Genomic DNA, 21112 nt, shown 5'->3' with positions numbered 1-21112 from the left:
GTGTAATAAACAGGGTAATTCCCTCTGAGGTGGTCAGGCCTTAACGCTGTAGTCTCAATGGGATCAGTGCTTAATGCTGTAGTCTCAGTGGGATCAGAGCTTAATGCTGAAGTTTCAGTGGAATCAGAGCTTAATGCTGTAGTCTCAGTGGGATCAGAGCTTAATGCTGTAGTTTCAGTGGAATCAGAGCTTAATGCTGTAGTCACAGTGGGGTCAGATCGTAATACTGTAGTCTCAGTGGGATCAGAGCTTAACGCTGTTGTCTCATTGGGATCAGAGCTTAATGCTGTAGTATCAGTGGGATCAGTGTGACTGTGTGTGTGTGTGTGGGGGGGGGGGGGGGGAGGGGGTTGTGCACAGTTACAGTGTGTGTTTGTGTGTGTGTGACATGTGCTCAGTAACAGTGTGTGTGTGAGGTGTGTGCAGTGACAGTGTGTGTGTATGTGTGGGATGTATGCAGTGACAGTGTGTGTGTGATGTGCTCAGTGACAGTGTGTGTGTGTGTGTGTGTGTGTCAGGGATGTGCTCAGTGTGTGTGCATGTGTGTGTGTGTGGGATGTTTTCACTGACCGTGTGTGTGTGTGTGAGTGACATGTGCTCAGTGACAGTGTGTGTGTGTGTGCGTGTGGAATGTACACAGTGACAGTGTGTGTGTGTCAGGGATGTGCTCAGTGTGTGTGCACGTGTGTGCGTGTGTGGGATGTGCTTAGTGATTGTATGTGTGTGTGTCCATGTGTGTGTGGGATGTGCACAGTGACTGTGTGTGTGTGTGTGTGTGTGTGTGGGATGTGCTCAGTGACAGTGGGCATGTTTTACTATCTTTGTGAGAACCAAATGTCCCCACAAGGATAGAAAGATGAGGAAAACTACGCAAGGTGGGGACTTTCTGCTGGTCACCACAAGTTCAAGAGGCTGTTTTAGGCTTAGGACTTAGGGTTAAGGTTAGGGTTACAATTAGGTTAAGGTTAGGGTTAAGGTTAGGCATGTAGTGGTTGGGGTTAGGGTTAGGGTTAGGGTTAGAGGTTACGGAATAAATGTAAGTCAATGGGAAGTCTTCACAAGTATAGCAATACAAACGTGTGTGTGTGTGTGTGTGTGGGATGTGCTCAGTAACTGTGTGTGTGTGCGTGTGTGTGTGGGATGTGCTCAGTGACGTGTGTGTGTGTGTGTGGGATGTCTGTAGTGACAGTGTGTGTGTGTGGGATGTGCTCAGTGACAGTGTGTGTGTGTGTGTGTGTGTGTGTGATGTGCTCAGTAACTGTGTGTGTGTGCGTGTGTGTGTGGGATGTGCTCAGTGACGGTGTGTGTGTGTGTGTGGGATGTCTGTAGTGATAGTGTGTGTGTGTGTGTGTGTGTGGGATGTGCTCAGTGACTGTGTGTGTGTGTGTGTGTGGGATGTGCTCAATGACGGTCTGTTTGTGTGTGTTGGATGTGCTTTGTGACAGTGTGTGTGTGTGTGTTGTGGCCTTCCTCACCACCCAAGGTTGCAGTTGCCACAGCAGTATAAGAACCAGTGCAGTGAGTCTCAGGATCAGTTAACAGAAAACGCATTTAATTGTATTAATTGTAGGGGGAAAGGGAAGGGGAAGCAAAAAATAACAGAAACTTCTTCCCGGTCGGGGTATCAGTCTTCCTCCCCAGGGTGAGTACAATCCTCCTGGGAAGACAAACAGTGGTTAGGTGCGTGAGCTCGGGCACTGGCCAGCACGCTCCAGGTCGGTCTCCACTCCTTCCTCCGTTCTGCCTTGCCGGACTTTTCCGTCAGTCCCCCTGTCCTCTTCAGCGCGGGGAGACCACTCCTTCCCGTCTGCAAAAAGGTTGAACGTCGCAATCCTACAATTCCTCTTTTTTTTCTGTGTTGGCTCACAGCCGCTTACCGCCCCATGAACCGATGAGGAGAGACGCCAGGCGCAATAGCTCTCCCTAGTCCCGCGCAGCCCTCACCCTCACTCCTTTGTGCTGCTCCTTATACTTTCTGTGAGGTAATCAACTGAAGCAGTCTCAGGTGTGCTGCAGCAGAGTGGAAAATTCCACATACCTGCACTCTGCTGCAGCCCTGTCCTTGGCGCTGATCCTTGGAGCTCACCTGGTCTGCAGCTTGCTGTCCCTGGTCCTGAAACCTTCCAATATTTCATTCGGAAGGTAATGCCCAATCACCACTTGTCCCAGCAGTCGCCGGTGGCGGTAGGCCCGGCCGCCCTGGTGCTTCTTGTGCTCTCCTGTGGAGCACCGACAGGGCCTCGGGGCGCCACATACCCTTCCCCTCAGCTCCAAGCTGTCACCTGGAGCGCCGGACCATAGGCATTCCCCCCGTCTGGAGAGGGCGTCAGCATTCCCATGGAGCTTCCCGGACCGATGTTCGACCTTGAAGCGGAAGTTCTGTAGGCTCAGAAACCACCTAGTGACACGAGAATTGTTATCTTTATTCACAGCCATCCATTTTAGCGGGGCATGGTCGGTGATCAGTACGAACTCTCTACCCAGTAGATAATACCGCAGCTTGTCCATAGCCCATTTGACTGCCAAACATTCTTTCTCTACCGTAGCGTAATTCCGTTCGTGCTTCATTAACTTACGGCTTATGTACGTGACCGGGTGTTTGGCCCCTTCGCGTATCTGCAAGAGCACGGCCCCAATCCCCCCCCATGGAAGCATCTGTCTGTAGGACAAATGTCTGGTCGAAGGCCGGGGTTACCAGAACTGGCTCGCTGCAGAGGGTCTGTCTCAGGGTGTCAAAGGCGGCCTCGGCTTCTGCTGTCCAGCTGACTCGGTTGGGACGATTCTTTGAAGTCAGGTCATGCAAGGGTGCGGCTATGGATGCAAAATTGGGGATGAATTGTCTGTAATAGCCAACTAGGCCTAGAAAGGTTCTCACTTGCTTCTTGGTCAGGGGCTTGGGCCATGTTGCAATTGACTCCACCTTCGTGGGTTGGGGTTTCACACACCCCCGTCCGACCGTGTACCCGAGGTAGTCCGCCTCTTCTAACCCCAAGCGACATTTGGTTGCGTTAGCCGTCAGTCCAGCGTCCCGGAGGGCCCCCAGTACGGCCTCCAGCCTGGCCAGATGGACCTTCCAGTTGGCACTATGGACCACAATGTCATCGAGGTATGCGGCCGCATATTCCTGATGGGGTCGGAGAACTTGATCCATAAGGCGTTGAAAGGTCGCCGGTGCCCCGTGGACTCCAAAGGGCAGGACTCTGTACTGGAAAAGGCCATCCGGTGTCACAAAGGCGGTCTTCTCTTTAGCCTGGGGGGAAAGTGGAACCTGCCAATACCCGCGGGTGAGATCCAAGGTGCTGAGGAATCTGGCCGGCCCCAGCCGTTCTATCAGCTCATCTACCCTGGGCATGGGGTATGCATCAAAACGTGAAATTTCGTTTAATTTCCTGAAGTCATTGCAAAACCTACGGCTACCGTCTGGTTTGGGTACAATAACTATTGTACTGCTCCAGGAACTGCGGGATTCTTCAATGACCCCCATCTGTAGCATCTTTTTGACCTCTTCCCTGATAGCCTCATGCTGGGCCTCGGGGATTCTGTACGGCCTCAGTCTAACCTTCTTCCCCGGTTCAGTGACAATGTCGTGCTCGGTTATCGAGGTCCGCCCGGGTAGGTCAGAGAACACATCTCGATTCCGATCCAGGAGTTCTCGGAGGTCCTGGACCTGGTGAGTCGTCAGCTGCTTCCCCATGGTTACCTCGGGTGTGACCTGGGGAGAGAGATGAGCAGCGAGCGCCTGGGCCGGCGGTTGTTCAGCTTCATACCACCGTTTGAGTAAGTTAATGTGGTATATTTGGGTGGTACGCCGCCGTCCCGGCTGTCTGACCTTGTAATTGACTGGTCCAGTTTTCTCGGTCACTTCATACGGCCCGTGCCATTTAGCCAGAAATTTACACTCGTGTGTCAGAACCAAAACCATCACCTTATCCCCCGGCTTAAACTCTCTCACCTGGGCTCCGCGGTTGTATACCCGGGCTTGGGCCAGCTGGGCCTGCTGCATGTGCTCCCGGACCATAGGCTATATGCAGGCCATCCGTTGGTGCATCTGCTCCACGTGTTCAATGACCGTGCGATGGAGCGAGGGTTGCTGCTCCCAGGTCTCTTTGGCTAGGTCCAGCATTCCTCGGGGTCGCCGCCCATACAGCAGTTCGAAGGGGGAGAATCCTGTGGACCCCTGCGGTACTTCCCGGATGGAGAACATTAGATAGGGAAGCAATTGGTCCCAATCTTTACCATCTGTCTCTATCATTTTCCTCAGCATCTGTTTTAAGGTGCGGTTAAATCTCTCTACCAACCCGTCTGTCTGCGGGTGATAGACTGAGGTCCTCAGCTGTTTCACCTTTAACAGGTGCGACATCGCCTTCAGTACTGTGGACATAAAACATGATCCCTGGTCAGTGAGTATTTCTGATGCTATACCCACCCGGCTGAACAACAGGAACAGTTCTCTGGCTACCGTCTTCCCGGTGGCCGTCCTCAATGGAACAGCTTCTGGAAACCGGGTAGCATAATCCAGGATGACCAGTATATATTTGTGTCCTCGGCTGGACCGTGGGAGCGGGCCCACAATGTCCATTGCGATGCTGCTGAAGGGGATATCAATGATAGGCAGAGGTATTAGTGGGTTCTTATAATTCACCTTGGGGCTGTGGAGCTGACATTCTGCGCAGTGGCGACAGTACTCCTCGACGGCTCTCTTTACGCCAGGCCAGTAGAACCGTGGAAGGATACGCTCATAGGTTCTCGACTCCCAGGTGCGCCCCCAGGAGGTGGGTGTGTGCAAGATACAGGACCTTTGAGACATAAGTCTTGGGAACCAACAGCTGTTTGTGACACTCTCCCTTGGCATTATATACCCGATATAACAGCCCCTGATCAACCGTGAAATGTGGGTTTGTCGTTTCACTCACCCCTGGTTGTAGCTGCCCCTCGATCTCCTGGACATCCCTCCATGCCTGAGCCAGGTTGGCTGTGCCGTCCCAAATCGGCTGTGGTCTCTGGTTGGGTCCCTCTGTCGGTGGGAGAACTCGGAGAAGGTCTCGCTCGGACCCACCTCTTCCAGGGCTGTTGGATTCTCGGCTCCGGCTTCTGATGCGGTGGCGGTGGTGTCCTCAGGGCCGGGTGTGGGCCCTCTTACCTCTACGTCCGGGTCCACCGTCTCGGCTGGGTCTCCCCCAGATAGGCCCGTCCAGGCTGGTTGAGCGCCCCCCTCTGTTCTCTGGGTGCGTCGCTTCTGGATCCTGCGGCCGGACTCTGAGTTGCGGTTCGCCGGAGCTTCCTTCCAGTACTGATCAAATATGACACAATCCCGGCCCACCAGGACCGGGACGGGCAGGTTCTCTACCACCCCTGCCCGTATGGCCACCGTCCCCCTTGGAGTGGACATGTCAATGGTGGCGGTGAGATATCGCTTGGTGTCACCGTGAATGCAGGATACGGAAATTTCCTCACCTCGGGCGACTCCAGCGAACTCTGGTCGGACGAGCATCACCATACTGCCGGAATCGAGTAGGGCCTCAGTATCTCGCCCTGCAATTTTCACGGGAAAGGTTGGTGCTCTTGCTCCCTCATGTGCCCAGCAGGTGGTGATGTACCTGCAGGGGAACGCCGGGGGTTCCGACGTCTCTGCCGTTGGCATGGGTTCGTCTCTGTCGGGGCAGTCTCGTGCGAAGTGGCCTTCCCTTCCACAGGAATAGCACCGTCGTCTGTCCCGGTTCTCCCGGGGTGGGGGCGGGTTGGGTCCAGGTCGTCGCGGCTCCGGGGTTCCGGTTGTTCTCCTGCCATAACCCTTCTCTGTCCTGGATGTCCCGGCGGTGCCTCTTAGGGGTTCGGGTCGGCTGGTCCGCAGCATCTCTTGTGTGACCTGGTGGTTTTCCAACAACGCAATTAAAAGGTCAATACTTTGCGGCCCCTGTTGGCCAACGTACCTCTTGGCATCTGGGGGTAGGGCCCGGGTGCATCGGTCCAGCACTACTCGGTCCAGGAGGGGGGGCCCGTTTCCTTCCACAAGCCAGCTCCGGGTTACACGACTCAGGGCAGCGATTTGTGCTCTCGCGGGTTGGTTGGGGTTATACGTCCATTGATGGAATCGTTGGGCTTTTGCCGGCAGGCTGTAGCCATATTGAGCCAAAATGGCCACTTTGAGATTGCCGTAACTCTCCGCCTCCACAGCCGAGAGGTCCCGGCAGGCTTTCTGGGCCTCCCCGGTCAGAAAAGGTGTCAGGGTACCACCCCAGTCTCCTCGGGCCCAGCCTTCTCTGTGGGCCGTCCGCTCAAACAGCTCGAGGTAGGCCTCCACGTCATCCTCGGGGGTCAACTTTGTCAGCACATCCCGCGGCTTCTGGTTCCTCTCCCGTTCCCTTGTCCTGGAACACAATTCAGTCAGTGCCACCTGCAGTGTTTCCTGCGTCTGCAGGAGTGCTTTAATAGCCTCCTCCATTTTTTTTTTTTTCACTGCTGGTTTCCTTCTTGTCCGGTCAACCCGTAGCGTGGATTTGGAATGTCCGCATTCTTCACCATATGTGGCCTTCCTCACCACCCAAGGTTGCAGTTGCCACAGCAGTATAAGAACCAGTGCAGTGAGTCTCAGGATCAGTTAACAGAAAACGCATTTAATTGTATTAATTGTAGGGGGAAAGGGAAGGGGAAGCAAAAAATAACAGAAACTTCTTCCCGGTCGGGGTATCAGTCTTCCTCCCCAGGGTGAGTACAATCCTCCTGGGAAAACAAAGTGAACAGTGGTTAGGTGCGTGAGCTCGGGCACTGGCCAGCACGCTCCAGGTCGGTCTCCACTCCTTCCTCCGTTCTGCCTTGCCGGACTTTTCTGTCAGTCCCCCTGTCCTCTTCAGCGCGGGGAGACCACTCCTTCCCGTCTGCAAAAAGGTTGAACGTCGCAATCCTACAATTCCTCTTTTTTTTTTTTCCGTGTTGGCTCACAGCCGCTTACCGCCCCATGAACCGATGAGGAGAGACGCCAGGCGCAATAGCTCTCCCTAGTCCCGCGCAGCCCTCACCCTCACTCCTTTGTGCTGCTCCTTATACCTTCTGTGAGGTAATCAACTGAAGCAGTCTCAGGTGTGCTGCAGCAGAGTGGAAAATTCCACATACCTGCACTCTGCTGCAGCCCTGTCCTTGGTGCTGATCCTTGGAGCTCACCTGGTCTGCAGCTTGCTGTCCCTGGTCCTGAAACCTTCCAATATTTCATTCGGAAGGTAATGCCCACTCACCACTTGTCCCAGCAGTCGCCGGTGGCGGTAGGCCCGGCCGCCCTGGTGCTTCTTGTGCTCTCCTGTGGAGCACCGACAGGGCCTCGGGGCGCCACAGTGTGTGTGTGGGATGTGCTCAATGACGGTGTGTGTATGTGTGTGGGATGTGCCCAGTGACAGTGTGTGTGTGTGTGTGCGATGTGCGCAGTGACAGTGTGTGTGTGGGGGTGTGTGTGTGTGGGATGTTTTCACTGACTGTGTGTGTGTGTGTGACATGTGCTCAGTGACAGTGTGTGTGCATGTGTGGGTGTGGGATGTGTGCAGTGACCGTGTGTGTGTGTGTGTGCGTGTGTGTGGGATGTCCTCAGTGACGGTGTGTGTGTATGTATGTGTGTGTGGGATTTGCGCAGTAATTGTGTGTGTGTGTGTGTGTGTGTCTTTGTGTGGGATGTGCTCAATGACGGTGTGTGTATGTGTGTGGGATGTGCGCAATGACTGTGTGTGTGTGTGGGATGTGCTCAATGACGGTCTGTGCGTGTGTGTGGGATGTGCTCAGTGACGGTGTGTGTGTGTGTATGTGTGTGTGGGATGTGCGCAGTAATAGTGTGTGTGTGTGTGTGTCTTTGTGTGGGATGTGCTCAATGACGGTGTGTATCTTTGTGTGGGATGTGCTCAATGACGGTGTGTGTATGTGTGTGGGATGTGCGCAATGACTGTGTGTGTGTGTGGGATGTGCTCAATGACGGTCTGTGCGTGTGTGTGGGATGTGCGCAGTGTGTGTGTGTGTGTGTGGGGGGGATGTTTTCACTGACCATATGTGTGTGTGTGACATGTGCTCAATGACGGTGTGTGTATGTGTGTGGGATGTGCGCAATGACTGTGTGTGTGTGTGGGATGTGCTCAATGACGGTCTGTGCGTGTGTGGGATGTGCGTAGTGACAGTGTGTGTGTGCGTGTGTGGGGGGGGGGGTTTGCACAGTGACAGTGTGTGTGTGTGTGTGTGTGTGGGATGTGCACAGTGACAGTGTGTGTGTGTGTGTGTGGAGGGGGGGGTTTGCACAGTGACAGTGTGTGTGTGTGTGTGTGTGGGATGTGCACAGTGACAGTGTGTGTGTGTGTGTGTGGGATGTGCACAGTGACAGTGTGTGTGTGTGTGTGGGATGTGCGCAGTGACAGTGTGTGTTTTCTATCTTCAGGTAAGCACATTCTCGAGTGGATTGTTGGTTGTCAGTGGAATGATGAGACCGGGGAGACAGGAGGGATTGAACGTTATGGATACGACGGGAAAGACTTCCTCACTGATGACATGAAAAACTGGAATTTCATTCTACCTGCACAGCAGCAGTCTATCAGTGCAGTAAAATGTAATCCAGTTGAGCTTGAGAATTGCAAGTACTACCAGACCCACATCTGCATTGAGTCGCTGAAGAAGTACGTGAGCTACAGGAGCACTCTGGAGAGAACAGGTACAGCACAACTCTGCTGCTCAGACTGTTCAGGAAAAGCTCATTACGCATAGATCAATTGGCATCTGCAATCTCTATGTAGAAAAAAGAGACATGAGTTTGAATGGGTTTCACATGCCTCACACTGTCCCTGACCCTCTTACACCCTTAATACTCTCTCTCTCTCTCACTCACTTACTCACTCACTCACACACACACACACACACAATTTCAAATCAGTTAAATATGCTTTATTGGCATGAAATGCTGTTATGGCCCAAGACTGCCGAGTTACTATAACCGACTGTCAGCACAAAAGCCAAACACGTTTAAAACACCACAACGTATATTTATTAAATGACACGAAAACAAACCCAATACAATACAAACCCACATACAAACAGGTAGACAGGGCAGAGCCAGCAGGTCTAGCCTAGCGCTCACAGTCCAGAACCAGGCTGAGCTGTGTGAATAGAATAATTTCTGCCCTCACTTGCGTCGAGGATGGGATAAGAGAAAGAACAAATTAAAGGGGAGAAAGGGTAAGCGAGTCTTCCGGTCTGCTGCTACCCTACCCTGACTAGCTACAACAAACAAAAGTGCAAAAGAAATCACTAACCACACAGTCTACCAGGTATTTGGACGTGATATTTGGATCGAGGTAGAAAGTGAAGATCAATTATAACTGAGTTAAACAAATGAACAGAGCATGGTCGCAGTGTGCTGCCATGTAGCGTGTCTATAGGAACAACGAGAGAGAGAGAGAGCTCCTGCTGCCGCGAATCACCATCTTTTATAGGGGAGGTAATTATTTTGCACCCGGAAGCGACCAGTGCACACGCCTGTGCATGCACCGGGCATTCTCCTGCTGCAGCCTGCAGAGAAAGAGACTCCTGCTGGAGAAAAGAAGATAAATTACTACAAAATTCATTTCAGCAAAATTCATTTCAGCAAAATATAATAACTAAGAGTATATACTGTATATATATATATATTAGGGCTGTCAAATTAATGCATTAATTTCGATTAATGAATTAATTATAAAAATAACATGTTAAAAAAATTACGCAAATTAACGCATATAATATTATTTAATGTTTATGTTAATTAATTGATGTACCGATGTTACTGTAAGTTCCTGCGTGTTGAATAACACTACCTATATTGCCAAATAACCCAACTGTCACATTTTGCCACACTGTCAGCCATTATGGGGTTCAGACACTGACAAACCGGCCCTTCAGCTGGAGCGGTCGGTGTGGCTCTGAGAGCAGCGCTAATTTCTAAACGACAAGAGAGCACTGACACCACCGGAGTGAATTTACGAACGCACCCCTCTGACACCATGTGTTGCACAATTCCAACCGGCCAATGCATTAGTTACGCATGTAAATAGTATGTTAAATAGATTAAAACGACTGCTATGGCCACACTGGTGCTTAAGTGATAAGCTTATCTAAAAAATTTTGTTTTTTTAAACTGTTATGGTCACATTTTAGGCTAAGAGACAGGCTTGTGTTCAATGATAAAAAGACATGTATTTGGAAAAATGATTGGAAATAGAACAATTGATTGATTTCTAATGTCCCCTTTTGATATTCAATGCTTTACTCATGTGCCACAATAATGAAATAATGTGATGAAAGTTACTCAGCTCTACCTTCGGTCATGACCAACGTCCATGCCATATTTCAGCCTTCTGGGGCGAAAACTATGGCCGCTACGGGGTGGGACACTTTTTGTGGACCGACCGATCGACCGAGGTATAGTCGCAGCTAAAAATATGTATAAGATATGTATATATACATTATTGAAAGAATTTAATATAACTGTAATTATAACATTTACACATTGAATCAAGGTGCTTAGCAAAGTCTCTAGTGGTTGATTAGTAGAATCAGGTGTGTGCACCCACACTAGCCCTTTCTGGATAAGACTGGGACCCCCAGCTCTAAAACATGAAATATTTGCTTGTTAAAATCCTGGGGTTGCAGTTGAGGTTGGAATGAAAACCAGCATACACAGTGGTCCCCCAGGACTGAGTTTGAGAACCCCTGGTCTCTGTCTGTACCTCTCCAGTCTTACAGTGACCACATAAACGTCCCTCTTTGGGCAACTAGGACTTTTTATGTCTACCTTTTTCAATTGCTAAGGTGTGGTCACTGAGCCTGTACTTGGTCAGGATCTGTCTCTGCTTTGTGTCTCTGACAGAGAACAGATAATCTGCCTGTGTGTATTCTCTGTTTAGGGACTGATAACAATTCTGTTTATTTTGGGACTTGGCACTGGTCTTCCAGTGTTCCAAATATATGCTTTTGATTTGTTTCATATTTTGGTTGACTCTCATTGGCAGCTGTGAAGCAGTGCTGACCTGAAGCTGGTTTGTGCTAGTATTGGTTAGTTTAGAGAGGTTCAGCACCAGCTGACTGAGGGGATACTTTGCTTGGCTGACCTCTTCAGTTTTTAGAGCTTTATATAATAGTGAGTTCTATGGCCTATTTTTTAAATGCTCGATAAAAGGTATGGCTCTTTTCTGGGCCAAAACAATTTAGGAAACATTGGGTAGCATAGCTTTGGAAATACAGCTTGTTTAATTTTTGAGGTTAGATAGCCAATATTGTTTCTTGTAACTTGGTGTAATTTTACATTACATTACATTACATTACATTTATTTGGCAGACGCTTTTATCCAAAGCGACATACAAAAAGTGCATTTCATGGTCATAGACAACTGCTAAACACAGGTTCAGTAAGGTACAATACTTAATTTGTACAGCTATTTCCAGCCAAGAACACAGTTTAGTTCACACAGTGAACACTATTCAGACCTAACCTCTGCAAAGCCAACTAGGCAGAAGAGTAAGCTACAGTATTAGGACAAATACAAATTACCAAAAAGTGCTGGGATGGGGCAACATGTAACAAGTGTCATGAAAGGGGGGGGGGGGGGGCGGGAGAGTTAGAGTGAAATATACAGCGTGGTGGTGGTTAGTCTAGGTATAGTCTGAAGAGATGAGTCTTCAGGCCACGGCGGAAGATGGGTAGTGAGGGGGAGGTTCGGAGGGGGACGGGGAGTTCGTTCCACCACTGGGGAGCTAGGGTGGAGAAGCTCTGTGATCCCTTTGGGCGGGTGGGAGGGGTTACAAGGCGCCCTGCTGCCGTGGCGACCACTGCGGAGTGGTCGATCAGGCACATAGAATCGAGTCATGTCCTGCAAGTAGATGGGGGCTGTCCTGTTGGCAGCAGTGTAGGCAAGGGTCAGTGCTTTAAACCGGATCCTGGCAGCGACCGGTAACCAGTGGAGTGATCGCAGCAGAGGAATGACGTGGGAGAATTTGGGAAGGTTGTATATGGACTGCATTTATATAGCGCTTTTATCCAAAGCGCTTTACAATTGATGCCTCTCATTCGCCAGAGCAGTTAGGGGTTAGGGGTTAGGTGTCTTGCTCAAGGACACTTCGACACGCCCAGGGCAGGGTTTGAACCGGCAACCCTCCGACTGCCAGACAATCGGTCTTACCTGAGCTATGTCGCCCCACCTCCTTACTTCGTGAGCTCTCAATCACAGTTGATGGCACCACAGTGACTGCCTCTCACTCTGCCAAGAGCTTGGGGATGGTCCTGGATGACCAACTGGACCTCAAGGAGCACATCAAGGCAACATCAGTATATGAGTCAGGCAGCGGCATTCTGAATCATCTGTAGTGGCTGTATGGCACAAGCTGGCAGGCTTGCAAGGAGAGAGTTGCAGTAATCAAGGTGAGAGGTCACCGTAGCCTGGACGAGCAGCTGGGTGGAGTGCGTCGTCAGGTATGGTTGAATCCTTCTGATGTTGTACAGAAGGAATCTGCAGGACCGTGATGTTGCCTTGATGTGCTCCTTGAGGTCCAGTTGGTCATCCAGGACCACCCCCAAGCTCTTGGCAGAGTGAGAGGCAGTCACTGTGGTGTCATCAACCGTGATTGAGAGCTCACGAAGTAAGGAGGTCTTGCACGGGAAGAAGAGCAGCTCAGTTTTGTTGAGGTTGAGCTTCAGATGGTGGCTGGCCATCCAGGTGGAGATGTCAGCCAGGCAGGAAGATATCTTATCATTGACCTGTGTGGCCGAGGGGGGGAAAGAGAAGAAGAGTTGTGTATCATCTGCATAACAATGGTAGGAGAAGCCATGTGAATTAATAACTGAACCAAGAGATCTGGTGTATAAGGAGAACAGCAGAGGACCCAGTACAGATCCCTGCGGCACTCCCGTAACAAGGGGATGAGAAGCAGAGGCAGACCCCCAGGTGACCTGGTAGGACCTATCTGCAAGATAGGAAGCGAACCAAGACAGGGCAGTCCCGGCAATGCCCATCCCAGCCAAGGTGGAGAGGAGTATTTTATGGTTGACCATGTCGAAAGCTGCAGTCAAGAAGGATCAGGACAGAGGAGAGGCGTGAGGCTCTTGCAGTGGCAAGTGCCTCCGTCACAGCTAGGAGCGCAGTCTCTGTTGAGTGCCCAGATCGGAAGCCAGACTGGTGAGGGTCTAGCAGGTTGTCCTGATGGAGAAAAGAGGTTAGTTGTTTAAGAACTGCTCGTTCAAGGGTTTTGGACAGAAAGGGTAGAAGCGATACGGGTCGATAATTCATTACATCAGAGGGGTCTGAGGTGGGTTTTTTGAGAAGTGGGGTAACACAAGCCATCTTAAAATCAGAGGGAACATGACCAGAGGAAAGAGAGGAATTAACAATGGAGGACAGATAGGCAAGGAACTCACTGGAAATGGATTGGAGAACTGTAGATGGGATGGGGTCAAGTGGACAGGTGGTTGCACGATGAGAGGTGATGAGTTGTAGAACATCGGAATCCTCCAGCATCTCAAAGGAGGTCAGTGTGGCGTAGGTTTTGATATCAATACTTTTAATGGGAGGCCTAGATAATCCTGCATGGGTCTGGGCAGTGAGGATCCAAGTTCTTCCAGCGTCCTCTGACAGATTTAAAGCCCGCCAGGGCTTCCACCTGTTCTGCTGCCAGCCACCCATCAGCCGTCCGCAGATAACGAATCTTGGAAATGCCGGCCTCCAACAGGCTAGATCGCACCGTTGGTGAATCAACTGTGCCAATATGGAGTAATGGATTAAATGGATGGTAAATGGACTGCATTTATACAGCGCTTTTATCCAAAGCGCTTTACAATTGATGCCTCTCGTTCACCCATTCACACACACACTCACACACACACCAACGGTTAAAGGCTGCCATGCAAAGTACCAATGAGCTCATTGGGAGCAATTAGGGGTTAGGTGTCTTGCTCAGTGACACTTCGACACGCCCAGGGCAGGGGATCGAACCGGCAACCCTCCGACTGCCAGACAAGCACTCTTACCTCCTGAGCTATGTTGCCCCCGATTAAAAAACAAAGGCTCCTCAAGGGTCCAAAAATCAGGGGTAGTGGTGTTTTCCCTTGACACAGAAAATATCTGCCACACTTGTAAGACTGCTCCATAAAAAGGAGTGAGTCCTGCCAAGTTCATTCTACTCAGTATCATTAAAAACAAATGCCTATCCAGGCCCATCCGACACACCTTGATTAACAGGGCATAGGCAACATCCATCCAGTTGTGGGTAATGGTCAACCAGGTTCCCATCTGACCCAACGGGACCTGTGGGTGCTTTTACGACATGAAAACAGACCCTGTCCTGGTCATCTGTTTATCCTCGTTCCTGTCGACACCAGTGTTGGTGGGGTAAAAAGGTTGCGAGATTGTCCCACAGCAATCTCCAGATTGTGGGGAAATTGTCTTTTCAGCTGTGTTTACAGCCTTCTGATCTTTAAGACTCCACCAGATGGCAGGCAAAGATCAAAATCCACGGACAGTCAGAATTTAACCCTAGAGTACCAAACTGGGGACAAATACTGATTTGTTGGTGTCTGTGGACTTACTGTTAGAAGTTAATGATGGTGAAGAAAAGAAGCGCCAAGATGCTATTTCCGATATTTTAAGTATGTCTAAACTTGGTTCTCAGATAACTGAAAAGCAGCTTTACTCGTTGCTGGAGATAAATGATTTTCTGGATGAGACTTTTGGAAAAACTGCACCAGCTTGGTGATGATGGGTAGTTGACTTTTTATGGTGATTTTTAATTTTGAATGGTCGTGCAACGCTGATGAAATTTTGTTTGTTGTGGAATAAAAAGGAACAATGGCTTAGCTGTATTGACTGAGTATTGTAATTGAGTTTAACCCACTTCCCGTGTAAATGAAACTGAACAATAAAATTGTGCTTTCTCTCCATCTCCCACCCTCTGCCCTCCCTCTGTTCCCTTCTCTCTCTCTCTCTCTCTCTCTCTCTCTCAGTTGCTCCTGAGGTCTCTCTGCTGCAGAAGGACTCCTCCTCTCTTGTCATTACCTGTCATGTGACCGGATTCTACCCCCGTGACATCATGGTAACCTGGCAGAGAAACGGAGAGGACCTGGATGTGGACGTAGAGCTGGGGGGGACGGTGCCCAACGAGGACGGAACTTTCCAGGCCAGATCTCACCTGAGAGTGAAGCCTGAGGACTGGAAGAGCCAGAATTACACCTGTACTGTACAGCACAAGAGCCTGAAACAGGACATCGTTTTACCTGTCAGAGAGGAGAACATCAAGAGGAACACAGATATCAAGAGTGAGTGAGAGAGATGGAGAGAGAGAGAGAGAGATCAAGTATGAGTGAGTGAGTGGAGAGAGTGGAGAGAGTGAGAGATGGGATCACAGTACTGATACCCAGGATTCAGGAATAGATCTAGAAATAATTTGTGAATAAATTTTTTTTGAGAAAGAGCCCCCCCGGTCACACATGCCCACACACTCCATCTGAAGGGGCCCCCTTGACCTGCTATATACTTCCTTACCCCCACCCCTGCTGATGCCACAAACAGGACGAACACACTGAGAGGTTTAGCCCAAACACACTGTGCTTCTCTCTTTAGGACCTCTGACTCTCACTACACTATTTACTGTGAGCTGTATAATCACTACACTGATAGGGAGAGAGAGAAAGAGAGAGAGAGAAGGGAGTTAGAGGGAGAGAGGGAAGGAAAGAGAGAGGAGAGGGAGTGGCAGAGAGAGCGAGAGATGTGAGATTACGGTACTGATGCCCAGGATTCAGGAATAAATCTATAAATAATTTGTGCAGAAAAACATTTGGGCTTCACTCTGTAGGACCTCTGGCTCTTAATACACTATGTAATATGAGCTGTATAATCATTGTATAATCACTACACTCACCACTGATTAACACAAATAGTCAGGCATGGTAGTGGGTTAGACACAAGTTCACGATAGAAGATGTGATATATGTAATGTATTAATCAAGAATTGTGTGTGTGTGTGCGTGTGTGTGTTCAATGTGATTCCCCTGACTGCAGCACATAGCTTCAATCCTGACAATAATCCTGAAGGCAGCAGCCCCCTCATGGGCGTCATCATCGGCTGTGTGCTGGCCGTTCTCATCCGCGCCCTCGCTGTCATCGGTGTCGTCATTTGGAAGAAGAGAAGCTCAGGTGAGAGTCACTGACACACAGAGATACTGACACACTGAGGCTGAGTTACAGACACAGACCCACCGACACACCTTAACTCTGAGAGGCACCAGCACAGTGACATAATAAAGCTGGAAACATTTCACAGAGTTTAATAGTTTCACTGTGACAGTCAGACATGCTGTGTGTATGATTCTAACTCTCTGTGTCTCAGTTCCAGACTATGAGACGACTAGAAGTGTGTATATTTACTCCTATTCTTTACTCAATTCTTATGAATGTCATTATAATCAAGTACAGATGCCCAGGGTTCAGACTGTAATTACTCCTGTTTATATGTCTGCTGTGTTGCAGTGCTGTTCCTTGTCTGTGTGTGTGTGTGTGCGCGTACGCGTGTATGCGTGTTTGACTGAATGTCTGCATCTTCATCAGTTCTGGAATCCTGATATAGTTTTTAATTGGCTGAAATGCATGTTACTGAGGTAACATTAAATAAAACGTGTACATTAATTCAACTCTCGACATGCATAGAATAATTGAGTCAGTCATAGTGAGTTGGTTGGTTGTAGAATGAGATTAAACATGTAAAATGAGTGTGTGATAAGAGTCTGAGTGTATGATATGAGTCTGAGTGTGTGATATGAGTCTGAGTGTGTGAAATGAGCCTGAGTGTGTGAAATGAGCCTGAGTGTGTGATATGAGCTGAGGATGTTATATAAGCTACCCTGAGCTCTGCTGAACTGGGGTTCTGACTGAGTTTTTCATTGAATCCTTTGACCCAGCTTACCTGAACCCAAACAACCTGCCAGAGACAGATTGTGCGAACTCCTTACCGACCTGCAGCCCCTGACACTGATTCAGTGAACTCCAATCAACCTGCAGTCTCTACCTCACTGACCTTTCCTGCAGCTCTCGGAGTTCTGGCTCCACAAGGAGTCCTAGCTACAAATAAGTGAATCAAAGTGCCTTATAAACACAAAACTGGATCTCAGAAAAGAAAAAAACTTGATGGCTTTAAAAAAAAGGCAGTCACAACTCAACCATGGCAAAAAGTCTGACCATGACTAGCCTCCATTAGGAATTGCATTAGTGTTGCTATGAAATTAGCGGTGGTTGAAGAACTCGGAAAGCGACGCATGACGGACGTAACCTGCAGAGCAAGTCCCACGAGGCAAGCGGCCTGTGACAAGGATCAAGCTGCGTGTCTTGGAACAGAAGAAAAGGGTGAACAGCTTCCCCTTTTCCACTAAATATTTTGTACAGGAAACAAGGAAGCATTCCAACAACGGAACCAATATCAAGGACTCAAGTAAGGCTATAATTTTGGGCATATAGCAAAATTGGCGACGGACTAAATGTAACAAAATTTATGATTGAATGTACATGACAGTGCTAATGGTTATTGTGTTTTAATGATTAATGTAAACATTCCATGTGTTACCATTCTCTTGTGGTTGGCTCCTAAGCCATCCACCATGCTGTGTAATTGTGTGGTAAGTGTGCTGCTGGTGTGTAATTGTGTGGTAGCTTTGCTACTGGTTTTTAATTGTGTGGTAACTTTGCTACTGGTGTGTAACCGTGTGCTAACATTGCTACTGGTGTGTAATTATGTACGGTAACTTTGCTACTGGTGTGTAATTGTGTGGTAACTTTGCTACTGGTGTGTAACCGTGTGCTATCATTGCTACTGGTGTGTAATTGTGTGGTAACTTTGCTACTGGTGTGTAACCGTGTGCTAACATTGCTACTGGTGTGTAATTGTGTGGTAACATTGCTACTGGTGTGTAACCGTGTGGTAACTTTACTACTGGCGTGTAACTGTGTGGTAACTTTGCTACTGGTGTGCAACCGTGTGGTAACTTTACTACTAGTGTGTAGCATCTCCTCCAAATAACATACACAGAAAATAGAAAAGCACATTCTTGGCCATTTTTCCATGTGTTCCACTACACAGTAAATCTACAATAATATTTATCGGTGGTTTGGGTAGATATTATCTCATAAAAAACACATTTTCAACGTACAAAAATGCCAAGTTACTCAAAAGTATTGATATCAAAATGACGCCAAGTTACAGTACTACAAACAATATAAGCTATCTTGCCTCACCGAAATGACATAAGATGTATTTCAAAGCAATGCTACTCAATATTTCCTCAGTTCTTTCAAGTCACTTGGCCCTATAAAAAGTAATAAAAAGCAGGTTAAAGAAACGCGTTCCTAGCTGGGCTTGAACCTCAGACCCTGTGTTCCCAAGACTGTAACCTTACCCACTAGGCCACTAGCTGTTTGTACTAAAAATGTTTCAGAGTAAAAAGGTATGGGTATTTTGCGTGTGTATACAAGTTTTTCATTGGGTTGTGTAGGTGAAGATTTGGCGGGTGTCGGTAAAATGTCCAATGGGGAGACATGTTATTAGTGGGATAGGCGGCAGGAAAAATAAGAATGAGAAGAATGAGAAGAAGAAGAAGAAGAAGAAGAAAGAGAAGAAGAAGAAGGAGAAAACGCAAAATCCCCTTAGTTTGGGGCTTTATTGTGTGGACATGTGAAGTTGTTTATGAAATCTGTCTGTTGAAATGGGGTCAGAATGTACAGAATTTAATGTTTTTAAGGGCTGAGTGTCTGTGGCTGTTGTGGTTATTTCTGTGGGGAACCCTGAAAAGTGCCAAACTCTCGGTGCTGTATAGGTATGGGGCATGCCCCCGCCAAGGCGTAACTTGGCGGGATGGCATACCTGCCATCCCAAAACTTGGCGGGATGGCATACCTGCCATCCCAATCCCAATTTGATTCAGAATGGCAGGAATTACACAACACAGTCACTTGACCCGACAGTTAGTGGGAAAGTGCGGCCCAAATGGTGGACAATAGCCAATCAACTTGGGGAAGAGATTTAAGCCATCAGCCCCACTGTGCTGACTCCCCCCCAGCAGTGTTACCAATGGGATGTCTGCAGTGAGCTCCATGGCTTGGGCATGTGTAGCTGCCACTGAAACTGCTCTCTTGTCTTCACTGACTGCTGACGGCAGCAACGGGATGAATTCTGAAGTGGACAGAAATATCTTATCAGCTCAGATTGGACAGTGCTTTATCTTGCAGCAATACGATGACCCCAAACATACTGCTACAGCAGCAAATGAGTTGTGGAAAAAATGTGGACGGTGTCTTTGACTGGACTGAATCCAGTTGAACATGCGTTTCACTTGCTGAAGACAAGACTGGAGGCAAAATGTACCAGAAACAAACAGGAACTGATGATGACTGCAGTGCAGGCCTGGCAGAGCATCACCAGGGAAGATACTCAGCATCTGGTGATGTCTATGGGTCACAGATGTCAGGCAGACATCGAATGTAAAGGATTTGTAACCAAGTACTAAATATGAGAGCTTTATTTCTGCTTATATTAATTTGTCAAATTACATTTGCTCCCTTAAAACAGGGGAGGCTATGAATATAAAACGCTGTAATTCTTACATGGATCAGCCATACGAATGTAAATACCCTCAGATTAGACAGTCTGCACTTTAGCCCCATAGTGATTGCTTCATTTCAAATCCAATGTGCAGGAGTACTTACAAAAATGACAAAAACGGTGTAACGATATTTATGTCACCACACAATATCAACACACTGCACTGTATGTAGGGTAGGACCCCCATGGTTTGGCGATAATGTAAAGGAGCAGCACTGACTAAGCACGCCCACACCATCAAAATGGCCAGTAGGAAAGCAATGCATTTTTTGATGACCAATGACAAAATTACAGAAAACTATGAACGCTCAAAAACATAGCTATAACGATGATTTTTTCAGAGTTTTCATTGGATGGGCAGATGATTCCTTTGGGTGGGCAAGGCTTATCTCTGGGTGGGCAATGCCCACCCCAGCCCACCTGTGGACATGCCCCTGACCAGATACCCAACGAACGCAGCAGCCCAATATATTTTGGACACGGTCAATAGCCTATAGATGATGTAAAGAGACCTTAATGCCTAAACGAACAAATATAGAAATAAATGAGTAACTTCTGCACCCAAGATTATTTGTTGATATATGCCTATATCCTAAGCTTGATTTGCAATATGGCAGGAAATACTTTTCCATTCAAAATATTTGACTTAATAAGGTTTAGGATTAATTCATAAATTTGCAGACCTGCCAACCTTAGGAAAATATTTTGAGTACCACAATAGTCAGTTTAATGCTTAGTTCACATGCTTTCGCACCACTTCGCTTTGCACACGACAGTCTGCAAGAGACACACACACACACACACACACACACATACACACATAAGCCTTCCTTCATAATTCTAGTTTTGACTGTAGAAGTGATCAGGCAAAATTGTATAATTTGACCTGATTCTAAAATATCACTTGCACTGCACTGGGCTATATTATGATATACTTTCAAGTCAAAAGTTTGAGTACACCTGCTTAAAACAATTCATGATTAATATTTCATTATATAATATGTGTGCTTATACAAACTGATAACCATAAGTGAATTGCATTCACTTATTTAAGAAAAATGGAAATAATTTATTTTGTATATTGTAACATGTCTTCATTTTCAAGTATTTACAGAAACTTATGTTGTAATGTAAAAAAAAAGCTTATGTTGCGATGTAAAACACTGTCAATTATGAATAAAACCAAGTTTCTGTTCATGATTTCCATTTTTATTTAATAATTAAATAATTGAATCAGCTTATATAGGCACACCATATAGGACTAATGAAAAAAATAGTATTCAATTGAAAAAATATCTAGGAATGTAGGCTTTTGTAACTAGAGGTTTAGCCAAATTATTACCTGAAGCTCCTTGGTGGCTAATGTCAAAATCAAAATTGCACAATGTGCAAAATGCATGGTGCGGAAGTTTTGAGGGGCGGAGGCACAGCCATTGCTCCTGTTATTTTGCGAGGAACTTCTGGGGGGCATGGACTCGTTTCTTTCT

General features: G+C 47.9%; 1 protein-coding gene and 1 long non-coding RNA gene across 6 annotated transcripts in view; one reads left to right on the top strand and one right to left on the bottom strand.

The window, feature by feature from the left end:
• LOC135261776 (uncharacterized) overlaps window positions 1–21112 on the bottom strand; it is a 137239-nt gene that overhangs the window by 90184 nt on the left and 25943 nt on the right. For all 4 annotated transcript variants that reach the window (XR_010332022.1, XR_010332024.1, XR_010332023.1 and 1 more), the window contains exon 2: window positions 16992–17135. This is a non-coding gene — a long non-coding RNA (uncharacterized LOC135261776). The remainder of the gene's footprint in view (window positions 1–16991; window positions 17136–21112) is intronic.
• Window positions 1–21112, top strand: part of LOC135261771 (uncharacterized) — a 46531-nt gene that overhangs the window by 1412 nt on the left and 24007 nt on the right. For both annotated transcript variants that reach the window (XM_064348379.1, XM_064348377.1), the window contains exons 3-5: window positions 8405–8674; window positions 14987–15298; window positions 16041–16175. In XM_064348379.1, coding sequence (XP_064204449.1) covers window positions 8405–8674; window positions 14987–15298; window positions 16041–16175 — 717 coding nt within the window. The remainder of the gene's footprint in view (window positions 1–8404; window positions 8675–14986; window positions 15299–16040; window positions 16176–21112) is intronic.

This window comes from Anguilla rostrata, chromosome 8, assembly GCF_018555375.3.
Source record: "Anguilla rostrata isolate EN2019 chromosome 8, ASM1855537v3, whole genome shotgun sequence".
Lineage (NCBI taxonomy): Eukaryota > Metazoa > Chordata > Actinopteri > Anguilliformes > Anguillidae > Anguilla > Anguilla rostrata.
This window is presented reverse-complemented; position numbering and strand designations above follow the sequence as displayed.